The following is a 22,666-nucleotide window of genomic DNA, read 5'->3' on the forward strand; positions in this document are numbered from 1 at the left end:
CCATCGAAACGCGGCCAACGCGGGTACTCCGGCTCGGTAGACGGGCGCCTTACCACTGCGCCACCGCGGCGGGTCAAAAAGTTTCCTTCATTGCATGATTTAGTCACTTTTTTTTTCATTGAAGATGAACGCCTAGTTTTAGCTAACACATTGTATAATCGGTGTAGTAGACTGTAAGCTCTCGGTGAGCCGTCCCCAACCTCTTCGTGCAACTGCCCCCTCCGCTTGACTCCGGCAAGGGCCACGTCAGAGCCAGGCTGCCAGCGCACCACCGCGCCAGTGGGGCTTATCCCAATGGTGGTCCATCATCGCTTGCAGCTGCTATAGTATATGCCAGCGCTGCGTGATGAACGAGGAGTCATGCGGGGAGCGGGCTGCATGTTTGTTGTTAATGGCTATTTATTGGTAATAATAAAATAAAATATGAAGGGAAAAGATGTTGCTAGCCGCGGCATCTGCCATCGAAGCCTCAAGCACCTGCAGCTCCGGCTAGCGGGAATAAAAGGACAGGGAGAAGGAAAGAAAAGGGGGGGGGGGGGGGGCGATAGAAGAATCCTTTCCGCGAATCGGTCGTTGCGGACGGACTCCTGTCTGCAGTCCGACATGCAATTGTAGACAGCAAAAATTAGGGGGGCACTACGACGACATAAGTGCGCTCGCGCCGATTTGACTGCCTCTGTTGCTGATTGCACGCTGTTTGCGAATGAAAGACCACGCTTCTGTTGCCAATTCTTATCGTTCTACTGATGCATTTGGTTCAATCATTTTGCTGATGTATCTTCGCGGAATTCCACCATGCGTGGCTCGAATTTGTCAGGCGCAAAGCGCATGCGCAGTAGGAACCACCGATGACGTCATCAGCTTGATTGCCAGCTATAGTATGACAGAATTTTGGCCGACAGTATGAGCTATTAAAGGCTTTCCCCTTAAAATATGGCAGCACCACTGCCGTTTCCAGCCCAGGTTTCAGTATATTTGAGGCAGCACGGCGAGAAACGATAGCTGCAGAGCTAAAGCTGCCCGATAGTCAGCATCCTGCCCGATAGCCAGCATCCTCTTCCATAAAATTGTTTACAGCCATCATTCCTTCACACTACCCCTTACAAAACCGGCCCGCACATCTCACCGATTGCATAATCACCTCAGTTTTAAACACCTTTCGGGGAGGACCACTGCATTCAACTCATCAGCCCTGCCCCGTGCAATCATTTATTGGAATAGTCTTCCTGACAACATTGTTCACATCTCAGATTATGTTATTTTCAAAGTAGCATTTTGTTCTGAAGTGTGTTTTTTTTCTGAAGTGTGTTCTGTAGTGTGTTTTTTAATTTAGTTTTTCAATTTAGTTCTATTTTCTGGTTGGTTGCTTGTTATTTGTATAATGATGTTAAAATAACCATGTTCTACTTGCTTCTTTTTCCCACCCCAGTTATGTAACCCCCCTCACATAATACTCCAGTCGGAGCCCGTGAGGTATTTGAATAAATAAATAAATAAATAAATAAATAAATAAATAAATAGATAGTACCGCCTATTCACATGTCCAGCTAGCTCCCCTCACTACTTCTTTCTGCCCATGGACGCACAGTTGGACGAGTGAGCCAAAGTTCGATCGCGTGGCCGGTTTTATGCCTGAGCTTCATGGCTACTGGACATATCCTTTGAACAAACTGAAAAATATCGCAAGTAGTTTCAAAGATTTGAAAAATATGCAAAGAAATAATTTGTCAAACGGAGACTTAAATTGTCAATGGCGTGAATGAATTCAGTTCAACACAAATTTGGAACGAAAACCACGCAAAGGACGATACACAGGAAAGAAGTAGACAGGACGAGCGGGCTCGTCCTGTCTACTTCTTCCCTGTGTATCGTCCTTTGCGTGGTTTTCGTTCCAAGTTCATGCATTACCAACTAGCCCCCCATCGTACACTCCTTCAACACAAATCACTCGCGAAATCGAAGCCCGCATATATGCTAACTCAATCCCCTCCGCATCAATCGCATTGATCACCTGTGATTTTTTTTTTTACTTTCTGACACGTTCGGCTCACGCAACTTCAGTCCAGCTTGACCACGAACAGGCCTTGATGGTGCAGCTGTTTTTGTTGTTTTTGTTGCTATTTTCGTTATCCTCATACAATGGCACATGTCCACTCATGCCCAATAATTGGGGTGCAAAGAGAATTTTTCAGATGAATTTCTTTCACGGATGATAACTTTGAGCGCGTTACTCCCTCATCATCCTCAGTTCGCGCATTCGCTCGAGCATCAAGTGGAGACATTTGGTCGGGATTCTACAGTCGCCCTACCTATGATGATGCGCTTGGTACTGCACCTAGACTGCCTGAATAAAAAGAGCTATACAAGCGCATTTCTCGAGCCCTTTACCGCGCAATGTGGTCGCGCGCACGCACGCGACACAAGCCACCTAAGAACACATCAGTTGTTAGAAGACGGCATGTGCTTGACCGTCGTCATGGGTGGCTCTGCAGGCCAGTCGACCTCCAGCAAGGAGGACGTAAGCCCCTCTTTTTTCACCCAGATGATGCAACAGTGCGCGAAGGCGGCTAGGAGGCATGTTGCATGGCTTTCGCACCGTGCCTAAGTATTTTCAGCCCATGTGTGTCCGCTGCGCGAAAGCGAATGGTACGTGTAACGCTAAGAGACAGGGTTGGAGCGACGTGAGCAGGGGGCGGCAGAAAGTTAGGTGGGCGGATGAGAATAAGAAGTTTGCAGGAATACGGTGGCCGCAACTGACAAAGGACAGGGTTAATTGGAGAGACATGGGAGAGGCCCTGCAGTGGGTGTAGTCAGGCTGATGATGATGATGTGCGCCTATTTTTATAAACTATAGTGGAGTTAAAGATTCGAAAATAGACCTGCATGGTAAGAACTTGAAACAGTGGAGAAGAGAAAACCGATGGTATAGGTTTTCTGGATACGTCTGGATCTTTGTGCCAAATTTAGCAGCCGGGCGTCATTTTTTTTTTCAGCGCAAAAGAATTTCAAATTTTCCCCTTCGTGCCCTTAACCCATGTATACTGAAACTTCAGCAATTTAAAAAGAAAAGGCTAAGCTAGGCAACGGCTCAGTTAAACAATCGATGTGAATCGGTGGCTGGGTGGCGGCTGCCATCTTCGCGCTGACGCTTTCTACGCTAGCGCTCCAGCGCGGCTCTCCTAGCAAGAACCTCATTCGAGATGTGACTTCCGGAACTAGAAGGTTCGCCCTCGTCGCCGGCACTTCTGTCGCTGCTGGGCGGTCTTTGTCGCCCGCCGTTCCTCGGTGCGGCTGCTCCGCCGATCGCTTCTCGCTCGGCGGCGAGCACAACTGGCTCTTGTCGACGGAGAGCATCACGAACACAAACAGGACTAGCGTTCTTTAAGCTTATTTTGCATTGGCTTTAAAGCCCGCCAGAGTTTTGCTGGTCTAGGCTCCCTATCTCTTTCATTCATACTTTTTTAAATCTTTCTCTTGAGAGGGCTAATAAATGAGAAGTTGCTGCGCCATTTCGTTATTTTCTTTTGTTATTTATTGTTTGTTACTTTACATGTTTGTTATTTTGTTTCTCCGGCCGCCCGCAAAGGGAATCTTACGGAGCACTTCGCTTCCACTCGTGGGGGAGAGAGATCGCTGCTCCGACAGCGCGGCTTAGATAGCGAGTGGCGGGCGGCATTGCACTCAACGAAGTTTTCATAGCTAGCTCGCTTGAGATTCAGATCTTTCTACTTCTCTCCGCAAGTGTCTATTCTCTCATTGTTCTTGCCTTCATTCTCCCTTGGCCGCCTTTTTGCTCTATGTTTCTATTACCTTTCTCTCCTGATCAGCGTATTTTAGCTCTTCTTTCAACCTCTCTGTCCAGCCTCTATCTCTCTGTTCTCCCATCGCCACTCCTTATTCATCATCCCACCTTTACCTCTCGGACGCTTCGACCGGTGACCTCGGACGGACTTCATCCACGCAACGGTTCGTGGTCGGCTTTTCTGCGACACGGGGCCCTTAACGCTGTCGCGTTTAAATTTTCGCTGTCGCCATTCCCATCCCGATTCCCACTCCTCTTAGCATACTTCCCATTCCTCAGGCCAATCTCTATCCGCTACGCCCAAGGGGAGATCAGGGGAGACTCCCTGGGCCCGCTCTCCCGGCTGTGGGTCGCTATAGTAGCTTTCTCTCATTGATTTCTTTCAACCTTCGGGTGGCAAAATTTTATTTGCTCACGGGCCTAACCTTTTATATTACAATTGCATTATATATTACAATTATATTACAATTATTTAGCGGTGTGAGTGAGGTATAGTTTTCTTATTCATTTAAAAAACCTCAGTCTACAATATGTTCCATCATAAACAACGATCGGCTTGAAAGCAGAGGATTGCCACTTCGCCTATGAAGAGATGCTTTTTCTAGTCCACATGTAAGTAATGATGGAGTACGCCCAGACCCGCAAATAACGGCCGCTATCGCATAGTTTCCGCAGCCGGCCGACAAGAAAACTGTGCGCAGATTCCTCGGACTGTGCGGTTATTGCTGACGATTTATCAAAAACATTTCACGCATCGCCGAACCTCTGACCCGACTAAAAAATCAGATGTGCCCTTTAAATAGGAAGCGCCTCAAGTGGAAGCTTTCAAGAAACTTCAGCGTTGTTTACACTCCCCTCCTGTCCTGAGGCACATTGATGAAAACACCGAGACTGAAATTCACACCTACGCAAGCAGCGCTGGCTTAGGCGCCGTCCTCGTCCAAAAAATTGACGCACTGGAGAAAGTAATGGCGTACGCTTAGCGTTCCGAAGCTAACTATTCGACGACCGAGAAGGAGTGCCTCGCCATCATCTAAGTTATGTCGAAATTCTGTCCCTACCTGTCCGGACGACCATTCAAGGTGTCAGAGTTCACCACACACTGTGCAAGCTTGCCAGTTTGAAGGACCCCTCCTGTCGCCTCGCTCGATGGAGCCTGCGACTCCAGGAGTTCGACATCACCGTCGTCTACAAATCTGGACTCAAGCACACCGATGCGGAGTTGCCTATCTCAAACGCGTGTCGACAGGACGATGAGGACGCCTTTTTAGGACCAATAGATTTCGCGCAACTCCAGCATTCGGACCCCGGCCTACAGCGTCTCATCCAGTATCTGGAGGGCAAGGTTTCTTCACCCTTAGGCAGCATTCAAGCGTGGTTTGTTATCTTTCTGTCTGCAAAATGGCATCCTCGTGAAGAACTTCGCCCCCAACAACACCGCGTACCCCGTCGTCGTTTTGAACAGTTTACGCGAAGAAATTCCGCTGGCTTCGCACTAGGAGCCAACAGCTGGACATCTCGGTTCATTCAGCACCTGCAGATGTCACGTTGTAGCGACGGCAGCCCGGCAGCCAGGAAGAGAGCTCAAAGGGCGTTGAAAATAAACTGTTTATTAATGCGAGAGCATTATATGGCTCTGTCGCGTCAGCAAAAGGTGTCCGCAAATTTGTCCGCACGATTATGTCGTTCTCTGAAGATGAATGTGAGCAAGTGGGATTGTGACAATTTGTGATAAAATGTTGCCGTGGGAAAAATGTTTGTTGATCAGGTGTAATTAGTTAATTAATTAAATGCGAAGAAACGCGAAACATGAACTTAGACGTCAAAATAGCCACGGACGTCGATATAGTACATGGACGTCAGAACAGCGAGAGACCTCGATTTAGTATGTGGACGTTTTGCTGGGCAAGTTGCAAATTGGTAGTGGCCTGTTACGTGCTCCGCACCAGGTAAGCGCCGCCCGTCCGCCATCTTAGAGCGACAGCTTTAGAGTAAGGCTTAGGATAACGGAAAGCTGAGCGAGTTCGTTTTGCTTCTTGAACGTAACGCAGAAAAAAAAAGGTGAACGATTTACTAAGTTAAACTTAACGCGACGAAGTTGCACTAGTACAATCGCACCTTCGTCAGCATATTGCACCAGCTACATATCCCCCGCATAGTGTGGCTTTACACGGTCTGCTGAAATCTGAACACGTGACTAGAACTGACGCGACGCGTATGTCCTCTCTTCCTCTTATCTTGACGCAGGTTTCCTCCTTTCCACTGTGCTGTAGCTATCGTGTAATCTGTTTCATCTTGGGAGCAGGTAGTGCGATATGATACCTTTCTTTCCATATTGATGCAGTTGGCGCGGCACTTGGATGCAGCTGCCACGAATCTGTTTTCCTCCTTTCCACTTGCCCACCCGCCACGAGCAAACTGCCCACCGGGTTGTGCACAGCCTGCCATCCTCGGGCTTCAGCCGTAGACAGGACGGCTTTTTCGCTAGTGAGGCCTCTAGTGCGAGCGTTTCAAAACAAGGACGACCCTAAGGAAGACAAACAGGCGCTATGAACGGGCATTTCTCTGCGCGATGTTCTAGGAACTGTTACTGTCGCTTCTTGAGATCATGGCATCGATGGCATGGTCCACAAAAGAAAAGAGCCGAAGGCGACGAAAGAGTGAGAGGAGGTGAGCGAAGAGAAAGAGGGAAGGCGCTCCGAGGGGAGAGGAAGGAAGCAGCGAGGGCTGAAAAGAGGGTGACATGTGGCGATAGGAGCAAGCAGCTGCGGCGCTGCGACACATTACGTCACACCGCTTGATGAAGCGAGCTGGTTGGTCTCTGCCACACCGCTTGATGGAATGAGGGGACGCACTAGAAATAAAAAAAGAAAAATTCGCTGTGGCTTAGCTTGGTTAAGCCCGGTAATTGCGAAAGCAATATCCGTACCTACGCCATGGTTCAGCTGGTAGTGTAGCTGGTGGTGGTGCTTGTGGTTAGACTTGTGGCGATGCATCGGTTATACAATCCAATCCAATCTAATCTAATCTAATCCAGTCCAATCCAGTCCAGTCAGGCCGCCGTTCATGTGCACCGCCGTCGCACACGGACGGCGCGAGATGGTGGCCCAGCTCTTCGGCGTGACGTCACAACACCTGTGGCGCTCCTGGCGGAGAGAGCGGGAGTTAGGCCGCCGTTCATGTGCACCGCCGTCGCACAAGGACGGCTCGAGATGGTGGCCCTGCTCTTCGGCGTGACGTCACAACACCTGTGGCGCGCCTGGCGGAGAGAGCGGTAGTTAGGCCGACGTTCATGTGCACCGCCGTCGCACACGGACGGCGCGAGATGGTCGCCCAGCTCTTCGGCGTGACGTCGCAACACCTGTGGCGCTCCTGGCGGAGAGAGCGGGAGTTAGGCCGCCGTTCATGTGCACCGCCGTCGCACACCATAGAGTTTCTTACTATTACCTAGAGGGAAAGCTGGCGACCCGTCTATGGGTGTTTGCATGGAGACCCCTCGAGACCACTTCAGCCACCATGGCCGCTCAAAGCATCATGGGGCGGTGAGCTACCGACTGCAGAACTTCAACTTTTGGCCAAAAAATAATGCAAAAATAAGCGCTATTCGATAATCAAAAATGTCCTAACATTCAATATCTTGTCTTTAAATTGCAACAAACGAGCAGAAAAGCATTTAAGTTCAAAGTTCGCCCAAAATAAGGGATGACTAGCTCTCCTATTGGCCCAGTAATGAACACTACAAAAACTAATATTTCGTAATTAACAGGCGCACTTTTAAAAGTAAATACGTTTTAAAAAAAAGATGTTGTTGCTTAAACACTATAAGAGGTTTTTAATGACATTTCAAAAAAGGGAAACCTTTTATTGGCGTCGTGTGTCGTCGAATTTTCACTACTATGGGTTTTGCACACTGCGTTCGCGCGAAAGTCGTCTGCGCACACACGAACAGCGTTTTCGGTATGAAACTTCTTAGTAGTGCCACTACGTGTTCCTGAAAAATTACGACTGTGTCGCAACAAGTAGCTCACAGCCCCATAATGCTTTGAGCGTCCATGGTGGCTGAAGTGCAGCGCCGCCAGCTTTCCCTCTAGGTAATAGTAAGAAACTCTATGTCGCACACGGACGGCGCGAGATGGTCGCGTAGCTCTTCGCCGTGACGTCACACAGAGGTCATGCGAAAGGTCATTTCATGTGCACCGCCGTCGCACCGCAAAGGCTTGAAAGTGAAAGTAGCATTGCTTTCGCAATAAAAGAGGAACATGCAGCTGCGCTGCATCGTTGTACATCACATCGCGTGTTGAAGCGAGCGGTTGTGGACGAGAATGATTGCAACAGATGACACTGCTTTGCAGTTGCTGTCAAAGCTGTCTTCACCTTCGCAACACTCTCAATGCGGCAAACCGACGTTACAGTTACCGTTTTGTCTCGCATGTTCGTCGATATGACGTGTAAGTCGACCCTCCAATGACAGGAGCCAGAAAAAAAAAAGCACTGCGTTGTAGCTGCTCTGAAAACCTGCCTCTTCCTTAACAACTCTTGGGCGTGGCAGAGGCTCATTGCAGGTACCATTTTTTTTTCTCGCATGTCGATCTGTATGTCGTATAGTCAGCCCTCCAACTTCAGAAGCCAGAAAAACAAAACAAAAAAGTCCTCCATTCAGACGCGACCGCCGCGGTCGGGATCGGGCCGCAGTTCCCGGATTTGAACTCGACCGCGGCGGTCGCGTTTCGATGGGGCGCAACGCAAAAGGCGCTCTTGTGCTGTGCGATGTCAGTGAACGTTAATGATCCCCAGGTGGTCGAAATTTTTCCGGAGACCTCCACTACGGCACCTCTTTCTCTCTTCTCTCACTACCTCCTTAATCTCTTACCTTACGGCGTGGTTCGGATGCCCACCTAGGTATGTGAGACAGTTACTGCGCCATTTCCTTTCCTCAAAAACCAATTTTCATTTTCAATTCACTGCGTTGAAGTTGCTCTGCAAAGCTATCTTTACCTTCACAACGCTTGTATTGCGGCAAAGCCAGACTGCAGAACTCGTTTTGAAGCGAAAAGCTTCACTAGGCTAGTCAACACCGGGTCTGGCATGCGCCGGGATCAATTTTAGCCACAGCTGCGCATGCGCGAGTTCACCGCGTGACGTCACTGGAGAGGCGCAGGTGGTCGGCGGAGCCGCCGCCGAGCGCGGCTTCGCCGGTCGACCTTCGCCGTCGTTCGCACGCTCTGTACGTGTTTACCGAGTATGCATCGGCGCGCGCTCGGCTTCCTCGTATGACGCTACTTGCAGCCGCGTGTTTACCACAGTCACTACGCATGCGGAAGGAGGGCTATATCGGGTGATTTTTTAAAAGGTCCAAAATTTTTTGAAAAAGGTAAATTGCTTTAGATTTATTTTAGCACTGGGGCTTTACTGGAGGCTACGGCGGGTGCCAGGCAAGAGGAAAACTGCTTTAATTAGTTGCGTTGATTAACTAAATATCTTAATAAACTTTTCTAATTTTTATTTTAGGGGGTATGTTGTATGCGCAGAATTGTATGTTGTATGTTTGGAGGTTGTCCTCCAAACAGTCCAACCGAGAAAAACAATTTTAATTAAAAATTTTTCACGCACGTTACGAGGCGCGAAAAAGTCACCCTGTTAGGCATCTTCATACCGTAACTCAGCGGCGGTGAGCGCCTCTGACGTAGTTCGCTCCACCCTGCGCTTTGCGTCACACGGCTGACGTCACTTGAAGCCCGGACGGGCGGCCTGCGCTATCGCTGCTTGTTTCGCTTCGCTCCGCGGCCTCACGGAATGCCGCGTTGGAACAAAAACGCACTGACACAAAGCGCAGGGCTGAGCGAACTACGTCACAAGCGCCCACAGACGCTGTGTTACAGTGTGAAGCTGCCTACCAGGGTGACTTTTTCTCGCTTCGTAACGCGCGCAAAAAATTTTTTTCATGAAAATTTTTTTTCTTGGCTGGACTGCTTGGAAGACGATCTCCAATTCTGCTAATACAACATATTCCCTAAAATAAAAATTATAAAAATTAATTAACGTATTCAGTTAATCAGCGAACTAATTAAAGCAGTTTGCCTCTTACCTGGCGTCCGCCGTAGCCCCCAGTATAGCCTCAGGGATAAAATAAATCTAAAGGAATTTACCTTTCTTTTAAAATTTTGGACCTTCTAAAGAAAACACCCGATATAACGCGCTTGCCTACTCCGTTATTGTGGTGCTCCCAGAGCATTCCGTGGGAACTGCGACAGCCATGACGTCAAACAAAGCATAACTGCAGCTTTTCGCTTTTATATCCATGCTTAACCAGAGCTAAGCCACTGCCAATTTTTTGTTCGCATGTTGGTCACTACGTCGTATGTCTACTTTCCGACGTCGGGAGCCAAAAAAAAAAGGCTTTGCATTGCATCTGCTTTGCAAAGCTGTGTTCACTTTCACAACGCTTGCAACGTGGCAAAACCATGTTGCAGCTACCGTTTTTGCCGGCATGTTGGTTAATATGTAGTGTAAGCAGCGCCTTTCATTTTCGAGTAAAACCCGATATTACCCAATTCTATCCTCCTGAACATATTTTATAATATCTGATGTGGGGACGCCTTCGTCCCCTGCGTTCACTTTCCCGCATTGCACCCCCTACTGTGGTTAGCTCCCCCGCCCGCAACGCACTCCCTTTAGTTGGGTTAACTAACAGGGGAGGGCGCTCGCGTCGCAGCGGCACCAGCGCCACGGATGGCGTGTTTTGCCGCTCGCGCGCGGGGGAAGACTGGCTCTCTTCTGCTCGGCACCGGGATAGCTCGCGGACGTTTCGCGAGCCGCTCCGCTCTTCGCCGGCGGCGACCTCGTGTGGAAACATGTTCCAGTCAGCTCGTCCCGTCCGGCCTCGGAGATATTCCCTCTGCCCTACCGTGGCCGAACATTCGCTCGTAACCGTGCTGGTGAGTCGGACATCCTCGATTCCTCAGTGTATTTTGTTGCTAAGTGGCGTTATTGTTGTTGCAGCAATAAATGCCTTGTTTGTGTCAGCCAGTGTGTCGTTCCTTTGTTCCCGCAGAGCAAGGCACGCCGTGGTCGGCGTGCACTCGGTAGCGTACGCGACCACGGGGTGGGGTCCGCACGGCTTTGAACTGTGTCAGCCGCGCTTAAGCGGGGAATACGTATTTATCCCCCCATCTTAAACCCCACACTGGTTAAGCTAGATTTCTACCTAAAAACGCTCTTTATAGTGCACAAAGCTGTACACATGGCACGAAAATTAGCAGATACCAGAGGAGTGTTTTTAAACTACTAGTGATCTTAAATCACATTTGAAGTGGCTTTATTTGTTGCAAAGTTCGTAAAGTACGTTTGAAAAGCGAGAGGCCGAAACACACACATCTGACCACACATCTTATTTTTATTGTTGTATCAAGCGCTATCAGCGCTAAAGACATCCTCCTCCAGCCCTCTTGCACGTTTAAAATTGCCACAGTCATGTCAAATGAAATTTTCGCTGTTTTAGAGGCAGACAGGTGTTGCACATACACTAAATAGCTGCGTTGAAGATTGGTACTGTAAGTGACGAAATAATAATTACATTAGATGAGGAAAACATCAGCTGATCGGGAAAACAAATTTTAGTAGAATTTCTGTTCGCGTACTTGTTGTACACATGAACAGCAATTGCCTTCGTTATTGAAGCGGTGGCCATGTGGCCAAAGCATCCTTCTCGAATTCGGGAGGGGCTGGGTTCGATCGCCAGTGCCGCTGGAGACACACCAGTTTTATAATGGTTACAAGATTTCCCCCGGCCTGGTGCTAGGCTCTTCTGGGCTGTAGGGTTTAAAATGGGGGAGATAAATCCGTTCTCCCCGTTTAACCGCGGCTCACCCGGTTCAAAACCGCGCGGAACCCAACCCGTGGTCGCGAGCGCTACCGTGCGCACGGCGACCACGGCGGGCCTTACTCTGCGGGAACAAAGGAACGACACACTGGCTGACACAAACAAGGCATTTATTGCTGTAACAACAATAACGCCAGCTAGCAACAAAATACACTGAGGAATCGAGGATGACCGACTCACCAGCACGGTTACGAGCGAACGTTCGCCCACGGTAGGGCAGGGCAAAAAACTCAGAGGCTGGACGGGACGAGCTGAGGGGAGTATGTTTCCACACGAGGTCGCCCGCCGGCAGAGTGCGGAGCCCTGTGCGTGAACGTCCACGCGCTTCTCCGATGCCGAGCAGAAGAGAACCCGCCTTCCCCTGCTCGCGAGCGGCAAAACACGCCATCCGTGGCGCTGGTGTCGCTGCGACGCGAGCGCCCTCCCCTGTCAGTTAAAATAACACAACTAAAGGGAGTGCGTTGCGGGGAAGCTAACCACAATAGGGGGTGCAATGCGGGAAAGCGAACCACAGAGGACGAGTGCGTCCCCACAGGGCTGAAAGTAAATTTTTCACGAGCACTGCCTCCGCTTTGGAGGCAGCATGCTCCAGGTGGGCGACGAAGCCCACGAGAGCTAAAGTTAGCACATCCCTCCTCGGTCGATGCCAGTGGGCGTTGAAAGCAAAGTTGGAGCCCGCAGCTTCCTCGCCCTCTTGAAGCGAAATTCCTGTTGATGCCCGCCAGCTGGACTTCCAGAGCGGCACGTAGCAGTAAATCATAGTGTGTGAAGGTGCCGCAAGCATGAATGCATCCGCCGACACCCGCAGGAATGGGCCGTGCTGACTATTCACACCGTGCAGTGCTACATTGAATTTGAATCTCGTGACCGACATGTAGCGCCACCAACCGTTTTGAGCACGCAGATTGTGATTGTTGTTTTTCACAGCCCGTCGTGGTTTCGACAATTATTAGCCTCCCCTTTGTATCGTGGTGGTGACAAGTGTCACCTAGCCATGAATTCCTAGCGGGATGAATACCTTCGGATTAACTGCCAATTTTCTTCTCATTAGTAAGCTACTTTCTGGACCTTCTTGGCGGTAAAGACCCTGAAACTTTGAGGGGATTTGCTGGATGGATGGATGGGTGGATGGATAGGAGCGCCCCCTTTGAAACGGGGTGGTGGCAATTGCCACCATGCTCAGCTTTTTTTCTTTCTTTTTTTTGTTTACTGTGTTGGCAATTCTCATTAAGAATGGCCACCATCTTTACCTACGGTTTCCTACAATTCTAACCCTATGCCACATCTCTGCTTTTCAGTCACCAATCATCCAATCGCTTTTTGCTGACTTCCACTGCAGATTTATTTACATGACCATTGTTATCTTTAAACCCTAGGGCCTCAGGAAGAGTGACTGCGCCTGCATCGACATCCGGATGGATACCGTCATATTTGATTATGAGGTGTTTAATTGTTTCCACAGATCTACCACACACTGCACATGTGTCATCTTCTTCGTTAAATTTCTTTTTGTAGCTGCGCGTTCTAAGACACCCTGACCTAGCTTCAAAAAGTAGGGCACTGCCTCTTGAGTTATCATAGAAAAATTCTTTCCTGATCTGCCTTTTCCAGCATCGATATAGTTCTACACTATGTTTCTTTTCCATTGAATGCATCCAATTTTTAACTTCCGCGTTTTTAACCTGTCGTTTAATGCTCTTTCTTTCTCCGTCCTCATGACCTGCATACTTACTGGTTAGTTTTCTAGTTCTTTTCCGCCACTGTGAGTCAACGCTCTTTCTGTATAAATATTTAAATACCTTAGCTGCCCACCTGTTATCGTCCAATTTCCTCAGGCGTTCTTCATATAGTATTTTACTCTTAGCTTCCCGTGCTTCGAACGATGCCCAGCCCATATCCCCTTGTACTGCCTCGTTTGTGGTTTTGCCGTGGGCACCTAGTGCTAATCTTCCAACAGCTCTCTGATTTACGTCTAATCTCGACTGAACTTCTGCCCTTAAGCACAGAACCGCATTGCCGAAAATAAGTCCCGGCACCATTATTCCTTTCCAAATACCTCTTAGTACTTCATATTTGTTGTACCCCCATAATGCCCTATGTTTCATTATCCCGGCATCTCTTCGTCCTTTTGCCCTAAGAGCCTCTTCGTTCTTTTCCGTGTATATCTGCCCTTCGTTTAGCCATATCCCGAGGTATTTGTATGCGGCCACTTTGGGTATTTCGTGGCCTTGTATTGTAAGCACCTGATCAGTTGTATCGTTAAAGATCATCACATCTGATTTAGTTGCGCTAAAACTGAATCCTAGAGCATCTCCTTCGTCTCCACAGCAATTAACCAAAGTTTGTAAATCTTCCTGGCTATCTGCTAACAGTACAGTATCGTCCGCATACATTAAACCCGGGAGTCGCTGCTCAACTACATTTCCGCCTAATCTGTACGACAGATTATAACCTAGATTACTTTCTTCTAGCCTTCTTTCCATATTTATCACGTAAAGCATGAACAGCAGCGGTGATAGAGTACAACCTTGCCTTAATCCTTTGTGCACCCCCACAGTTGTGGTACTTTTTTTTCCCTTCCCAGGTAATCTCAACTTCATTATCTCGGTAGATTTCCTGTAGAAAATCAATTACGTCATGACCGATACCTAAATCTTTCAATATGCTCCACAGGAGTTCCCTGTGTTATCGTATGCACCGCTTATGTCCAGAAAGGCTAAAAACAGAGGTCTCTTTTCCGCCTTAGCTATTTCTATGCATTGGGTAAGCACGAACAGGCTATCATCTAAACGCCTACTCCTTCCGAACTCATTCTGAAGCTCTCCGAGTATCCGATTACCTTCTACCCATGCCTGCATTTTTAATTTCACCGCCTGCATGGCCAGCCTGTACATAACAGACGTTATCGTAATCGGACGGTAGGATTTGATGTTCATCTTATCTCCTTTCCCTTTATAATTCAAATTCATTTTACTCTGTCTCCAGCTGTGCGGAATTTGCTGATTTGTTATGACTGTCTCCAATGCTTTTATCAGCGCTTCCTTGCTTCTTGGGCCAAGTTCATTAATCAGCTTAATTGGAATTTCGTCTATCCCTGCGGATGTGGTTTTAGGAATATTCGCTTCCGCCTTTTCCCAGTTAAGACTAGTCAGTTCTAAGCTGTTCTCTATTGTGTTGTCCTGTGTTGCCGCCTCACTTGGGAAGATTGCCCCATTGTCGTTGCTAAAAGACGCAGCTATAAATGATGTAATGTAGTTCACAGCATCGTCTCCCTCTAAACATTTTCCCTCAGCATCTATAATCTGTTCCTGTGTTCTTTTATTTGTTTTTCCCAACCAGCTTATATGGTTCCAGAATTTTCTTGGCCCCCCTTTATTTGCCTCGCGAACTTCAGCCAGCCATTTATCAGAGGACTGCTTCATTTTAGCCTGGACTAGGGCCTGAACTTGCTGTTTCTTTTGTCGATAAGATTCCCAATTTTCGCTTATTTCCTCTTCAGATAACTGCGCCTTCTTTGCTTCTCTGTGTTCCCTTGAAGCCACCCGTCGTTGTTCGATGGCCTCCTTAATTTCCATATTCCACCAGCTTCGTGGCTTCCTCTTTCCTCTCCAGCGGTTTACTCCTTTCACTTTTTTCATTTTTGTAGCGATGAGCAGTTCTAACTGATTATAATTCCACTTTGCCATGGGGTGTTTCTCGATTACTTCTTCTATTTCGGCTGATATTAGCGCTATTTGTTCATCGTTTAATTTTGCGTTGTCTTTTTGACTTCGCTGCATTTCTCTTTTAACTAGGGCTCCCAACTGTAGACTAATACGTTTATGATCACTTCCTAGGCTCTACTTCCCCTCTTCGTCTATTTCCATTATTGCGAGCTTGCTATAGATGCCCTGCGACATTAGACAGTAGTCAAGGTTGTTTGCCTGTTACGGGATTCTGACGTGATTTGTCCCTCACATTTAGTTTCTCTGTTGACAATAACTAGGTTGTGCCGCTCACAAAAGTCTAGCATTAACTTCCCGTTACAATCTGTGTATCCATCCAGATCCTCGATGTGGCCGTTCATGTCTCCAAGGAAAATAATATCGACATCGTCTCCAATCTGCTTTATATCGTCATTGAGGCACTTAACTAGATCCTTGTTTTCTTGCCTGCATTTGTCCCCGGTCCCTAAGTAAACTACCCCTAGCCATGTCCTTTTGCCAGCAACTGTACCTGATACCCAGACATGTTCTTTGCAAGTTGATTTTATTCTTTGCCAATTTGTTCCTTGATGTATCAGCATACCTACTCCTCCTCTCTTCTTCTCCGTTGTTGTTCTGTTGCACCCTTCCCAGATATAGCCATCGATTAAAGGTGGATCTTCTAGATCCCTCAGATGTGTCTCGCATAGAGCGTACACACCTACTGCTTCGTCCTTTACTGCTGTTCTATTTCTAGCCATTTCGCTCTCTTTCTACCCCCTTGCATGTTTATGTAACTGACCCTGGCATTAAAGTTCTTTTTCGTAGTTTTCTTTCTGGACCTCCTAGTGGCCATTCAGCCGCCATTGTTTCATTTACTACATCGCTGCTACCTACCCCTACGCCCTGAGCCACCGTGGACCCCCTAAAAAAGCTACCGCTCGGCCTCCCAGGCGCCCGCCTATCTCTTCTCCTACCCTTCCACTGAAATGGATGCCATCTCGTCCAAAGTCTCTGCCCGAACCTGCTCTGTGCACTTCCTTGTTAATGTCTACCACCTCAAAGCCTTTCTCGAGGCCTAACTGCCTTATCTCTCGATTAAGATTCACAACGTCTTTAGCAACTTCTACATTCCTTCCTTGTACCTCCGGCACTGTACACACCACGATCTGCGCTTGCTGTGCTATCGCCCTTATACTGTCAACTCCCTCAGCTAATCTTTTGCCTACTTGTGCGGCGTTACCATTCAGGACATCATTTAGCCCCGCCGCTACCACTACCAAGTTACGCCTTGCAGCCTTCTCGGAAAGTTCACTTTTAGTCGCTCTCAGAACATCGTCCATTGTCCTTCCTGGAAACACCCCGACTGCTATCCGCCTATCACCCTTCACCCGGTCCAGAATAGCTCTTTTGCAGCGCCCCATGTTTGAGTCACCAGCGATAAGCACTAGCCTACTCTGCCCCTCCCTCCTAACTTCCGGATCTTGCTGCCTCTTATCAGTGACTGTGACCTCATTTCCTGGAATTAGCTCGGTCCCCTTCTCAGTATCGCCTCTCGACTTCCCAGCTGTCACCTGTGCGTAGCTGTTCCTGCCTGAACATGTCTGACCTACTGCCTTCTCGCTGTCCATGCCAGTGCAAGCCCCATCCACGTGGCTGGCGCTGGAATGCCCGCCAATGTGGCTTCCAATGGCGGTGTCAGCCGTTTTTGACTCCAACTGACAAAGCTGTTCTTGAAGCTTACGCTTCTCTGCCCTCTCTATCTGTAACTCTGTTTCTAGAGCATCCATCCTTAGAGCTAGTTCGCTGTTCGCCAGTTCAGCCCTATCCAGGCGTGCACCTAATACTTGGGGGTGAGTTGCAGCGCCACTGTTAGTGGCGGCGCTTTCGTGAACTAAAAGAAAAACTACACAAATCAAAAATGCTGGCGCAGTAGACCATGCGCAGGTCACTCCGCATACAGTAAGTTGTCAAGGCGACCTTCGAATTTCGCGAACTGCAATATATATATATATATATATATATATATATATATATATATATATATATATATATATATATATATATATATATATATATATATATATATATATATATATATATAATAAAAATGGCGCTGCTTTCCAGCTGTAGCAAAGCTGTGTTCACCTTCTCAAAACTTGCAACGCGGCAAAGACAGTTTGCAGATACCGTTTTTGCTGGCGTGTGGGTTGATACGTCTATAAGTCGACCTTCCAACTTCAGGAGACAGAGATAAAAAAACTAGTGGTACAATCAGTGTTACGCCTAGTCTGCCCCAATGGAGGATGCATGCGCAGTGACCCGTGTTTCGTTGTCACAAAGAAAATGGTTTCGAGAAAATGTACTTTTATTCCCGCGTGTGTTTCGTTCTGTCCCCCAGGACGGCGAGTAATAATATGTGATAGCTGAAGTACGACACGTTATTCATGCTGGTCTTCTGTTGTCAACGATCTCATCTAGCGCTTCTATAGGCAATTGCGCTGTTAGTTACCGTCCATGGTTAAAGATCTCGCCGGTCGCTGCCGAAGGCGATCGCGTTTTCAGCGATCGGCAGCATTGTGTCACGTCATATCAGCACTGTTATTAAGTGCGAAGCGAGTCAAAATGGTCATTCCTTGCGGCTGCTTTAACAACACCAAGCAAAAGTAGTCGAGAAAGCATCTTCAAATTTCCCGCTTATCCCGATCCCCCTCGTCGCAGCTTCAGTGTTAAACAATCGTTATTTGGATTGTGATCAGATGGCGCTACCTGTATCATCTATGAGAAAGCTTCTTGTTTTCAGTTGCCGATGCTGCAGTCGACGCGGATTTCTGATGAATTCTGATCGAATCAGGCAAATACATTATCCAAAATGTATTGAAACGTAATGCCTCATCTGTAGCAAATTTCAGCGCGAATAAGCGAGTGGTTTAACACAGATGAGCGTCGAAGAAAGGAAACAGGACAGACAGGATTTGCGGACAAAGAGAGGAGTGAATATAGCCGTTAAATGCATTGCTGCATTAAAAATGGCACCGCATTGCAGTTGCTTCGCAAAGCTGTCTTCTCCGTACAACTTTGTAACAAGGTATAGCCACACTGCAGGTACCATTTTTGCTTGCATGTTGGTCGATGCGTCGTATCAATCGGCTGTCCGGAGCCAGAGGAAAAGAAAAAAAAAAATACGGAGGGCTCTTAAGTCTACGTACGTGCTTTGAAGCTGAAAGCATTAATTTTTTAGTTTGTACTTTTCCTTCTTTTTTAATGACACACCTACTCATTAGCATAAAGTCGTGAGGCAAAGCATACGCTAGGTTCACCTTTATTCGCGAAGAAGCAATGCGGTTATTGTCGTATGTAGAGGAGACATATAACCCTTTTCCGTTATGATAAAGAGAGTGTTTAAGAAGCCATAAAAGATGTTACTCGATTTTGTAAGCAGACTGCTAGCCAATTCAACTGGGACAAATCTTTGGGACTCTGACATGAGGTTTGGAGCAACACACCTATATTTTTTGAATATATTGTGACGAAGACGAAGCTGGCAGTGGCGCGGGACGGAGAACGCCAGATCATTCAGGAAGAAGTGAACAAAATGTTGGCCAGCAACATTGTTGAGCCGTCGAGCAGCCCCTGGGCGTCTCCGGTAGTACTTGTCAAAAAGAAAGACAACAGCTGGAGGTTTTGCGTAGATTATCGACACCTAAACAAGATAACAAAGAAAGACGTGTACCCTCTTCCTAGGATCGATGACGCCCTCGACTGCCTGCATAGTGCCAACTACTTCTCCTCCATAGATCTCCGTTCTGGATATTGGCAGATCTCTGTTGACGAAAGAGATCGCGAGAAGACGGCTTTTGTCACCCCGGATGGACTCTACCAATTCAAGGTGATGCCTTTCGGCTTATGTAATGCCCCTGCGACCTTCGAGCGCATGATGGACTCCTTACTACGCGGGTTCAAATGGACCACATGTCTGTGCTACCTCGATGACGTCATCGTATTTTCATCAACCTTTGAGGGCCACCTCCATCGTCTTTCGGCTATTCTTGGCGTCTTCCGACGAGCTGGCCTTCAGTTGAACTCCAAGAAGTGTAGCTTTGGTCGCCGGGAACTCAAGATCCTAGGGCATTTGGTCAACACCGATGGCATTCAGCCGGACCCCGACAAAATTCGCGCTGTAAGTGGTTTTCCTATACCGCAATCTAGCGGTGACGTGCGTAGCTTCCTCGGACTTTGTTCATACTTCCGGCGATTTGTACCAAACTTCGCGGAAATCGCCCGTCCGCTCACGCAGCTTCTGAAAAAAGACGTCTCCTTTTCCTGGGGCCACGAACAATCGGCCGCCTTCGCCGCTCTTATTGCCCACCTCACCCGTCCGCCACTGTTGGCTCACTTCAATCCATCCGCCCCCACAGAAGTACGTACCGACGCAAGTGGTCATGGCATTGGTGCCGTTCTCGCACAACGTCAGCTCGGCTCCCCTCGCGTCATCGCCTATGCCAGCCGACTCCTCTCTACGGCCGAACAGAATTATTCCATCACTGAATGTGAGTGCTTAGCCCTAGTTTGGGCCATTACGAAGTTCCGCCCCTATTTGTATGGGCGGCCATTCACCGTAGTCACTGACCACCACGCCTTGTGTTGGCTTTCTACACTCAAAGACCCTACTGGCCGCCTTGGACGTTGGGCCTTGCGCCTTCAGGAGTACAATTTTTCAGTAGTTTATAAGTCTGGCCAGTTGCATCGAGACGCTGATTGCCTGTCCCGTTATCCAGTCGACCCGCCAAGCCAACCTGAATGTGACAGTGAAGATTGCGTGCTCTCTATTTCTGACTTTTCCAACATTCGCCGAAAGCAACGCCAGGACCCTCAGCTTCGCGAAATTATCAATCGCCTCTGCACCGATCGCCATGACCCTTCCCTTCATTTGTTTGTGCTCCACGACGGCACCTTATACCGACACAATATGCGACCTGATGGCCCCGACCTTCTACTAGTCGTCCCTCAGCACCTACGCACAGCCGTCCTTGAACAGCTTCACGACGTTCCTACTGCGGGTCATCTCGGCGTCTCTCGCACATACGACAGTGTGCGCCGTCGGTTCTTTTGGCCAGGCCTATACCGCGCCGTCCGCCGCTACGTGGGTGCTTGTGACCGGTGTCAACGCCGGAAAAAGCCATCAGTTTTACCAGCTGGACTTCTGCAGCCGATCGACATCCCCATAGACCCATTTTCTCGTGTGGGTCTGGATCTTCTAGGGCCTTTTCCGCTGTCCGCATCGGGGAACAAATGGATTGCGGTGACCACTGATTACACCACACGCTACGCGGTCACACGAGCAATACCAACCAGTTGTGCAACCGATGTCGCTGCTTTCCTCCTCAACGACGTTATACTCGTGCATGGAGCTCCCCGCCAACTGCTCACCGACCGTGGCCGTTGCTTTCTTGCGCGTATAGTCGACGAGATCCTGCGGTTGTGCAACGTTCGTCATTCTTTCACGACTGCCTACCATCCACAGACGAACGGGCTTACCGAACACCTTAACCGGACATTGACTGACATGCTGTCCATGCACGTTTCTGATGACCACCGCGACAGGGACATCACGCTGCCATTTGTGACATTTGCATACAATTCTTCGCGTCAAACCACTACCGGCTACTCCCCCTTCTATCTTCTATACGGCCGTGACCCTCTGCTTTCTTTTGACAGCCTGCTCCCTTCAGTCGCCACTGCCAGCTCATATGCTCGTGACGCCATAGCCCGAGCTGATGCTGCCCGCGTTGTTGCACGCAACCGACTCACAGCCTCCCAGCACTCCCAGAAACGTCGCTATGATTCCTGTCATCGTAACACCCAGTATTTTTGCGGCTCTCTCGTGCTGCTTTGGACCCCAGCTCGCCGCGTGGGCCTCTCGGAAAAGCTTTTGCCCCGTTATTCAGGACCCTACCGTATTTTACGACAAGTGACTCCAGTGACATACGAAATTGCACCTTTGAATCCCGCACGTCATACCTCTACACCTCGCACTGAGACGGTCCATGTTGCACGCCTCAAGCCGTACTACACGGACCCTGGTTTGGGCTAGTTCGCACCGGGACGGTGCTTTTCAGCCGGCGGGGTAGTGTTGCATTAGGCGGTGCATGCACTGGTATGCGCATCAGGAAAGACGAAGACGAAGCTCGTGAGTTTTGAAGAAGACGACGGTCGAGCAGTGTCGGCTGGTGCCTGCAGTAAACGCCTGTCGTTTGAAAGCCCTGTCTTTCGTGTCCGCCCTGTCTGCAATCCCAAGCGGAACTACCCCGTAACAATATGTCGTGGTCTGTTACACCTGCGCGATACCTCGGAGTACTGATTGGACACTTCAAGGACCCAAAGGTTATTGGAGTGATGAGTTTGCACGTGTACGATCGAGAACAGCGAAGTGGGGTGGCCTTGTTATGTCAACGCTTGCGCGTTGAACTCTATGCAATTAGTTTATTGTTGCAAAAATGTGGTATGTTTTGCAAGCGCTATTCATGCCAAGAGTTAGCGTGTCAAAAATGCACAGAGCCCTTGCGTTTTATGTGCGGGGTTTGGTTTGGAAGAGACCCAGTTGAACTAATTTGTTTCGCGCAGTGAAAAATGGAGCGCTCGGTTTCGCCCATTTTTTGCTGCCACAAATATTCTCCAGGTTCATGTTTTTACGAGATCAAAGTGACTTTTTTTTTGTGCGGTTGTCAAAGTTCGGCTGTGTCATGACTTGATTTTTTTTTTTTTTTGGTGCCGTCTAGAAGCGTCAAACGCAGAAGGCTGAGCTGGTTTTTGAGCGAAGTTGCGGTAGCTTTTAATACATTGAGGGTTAGATTTTCACTGGCATATCCGTGACATGAAAATGCCTCAGAAAAGACTTGCTTGACGTGTGTTACCGGTTCCTGTTTATCGTTCCTTATACTATATAAGAGAAGTTAAGGACGTCTTAAAAAGAGCTGAAAGCATGCAGTCTGATCGTCAGCAATAAATTTTTTCTTCCTTTAATATAGCTGTACATTGCTTGTTAAACCATGGTTGAGAGCAAAAGGCTTGTTTTTCCCATAGTCGGTTGACTGCCTAATATTCCGCAAACCGGAAACCATAGACCGCATTTAAGGAGGCATCCAACAGGAACAAGTATACGCGGAGCAGGTTGGCGAATATTTTTTTCTTGATTTGTTCCTCAGACAGTGTCTAAGAGGAGGCCAAGGCTAAAGGCTAAGAGCCTGACGAGGCCTTGGCCCCTTGTACAAATTTTTGCATCAACGAACAGAACTCAGGCAT

General features: G+C 48.4%; 1 protein-coding gene across 1 annotated transcript in view; it reads left to right on the forward strand.

Annotated features, from left to right (window-relative positions):
• Window positions 1–2,476: 2,476 nt before the first annotated feature.
• LOC149338450 (uncharacterized) overlaps window positions 2,477–22,666 on the forward strand; it is a 63,656-nt gene continuing 43,466 nt past the window's right edge. The window contains exon 1 of the mRNA XM_089550743.1: window positions 2,477–2,518. Coding sequence (XP_089406869.1) covers window positions 2,477–2,518 — 42 coding nt within the window. The remainder of the gene's footprint in view (window positions 2,519–22,666) is intronic.

The sequence above is a fragment of the Amblyomma mixtum genome, chromosome 6 (assembly GCF_055824585.1).
Source record: "Amblyomma mixtum isolate Tamu chromosome 6, ASM5582458v1, whole genome shotgun sequence".
Taxonomy (NCBI): Eukaryota; Metazoa; Arthropoda; class Arachnida; order Ixodida; family Ixodidae; genus Amblyomma; species Amblyomma mixtum.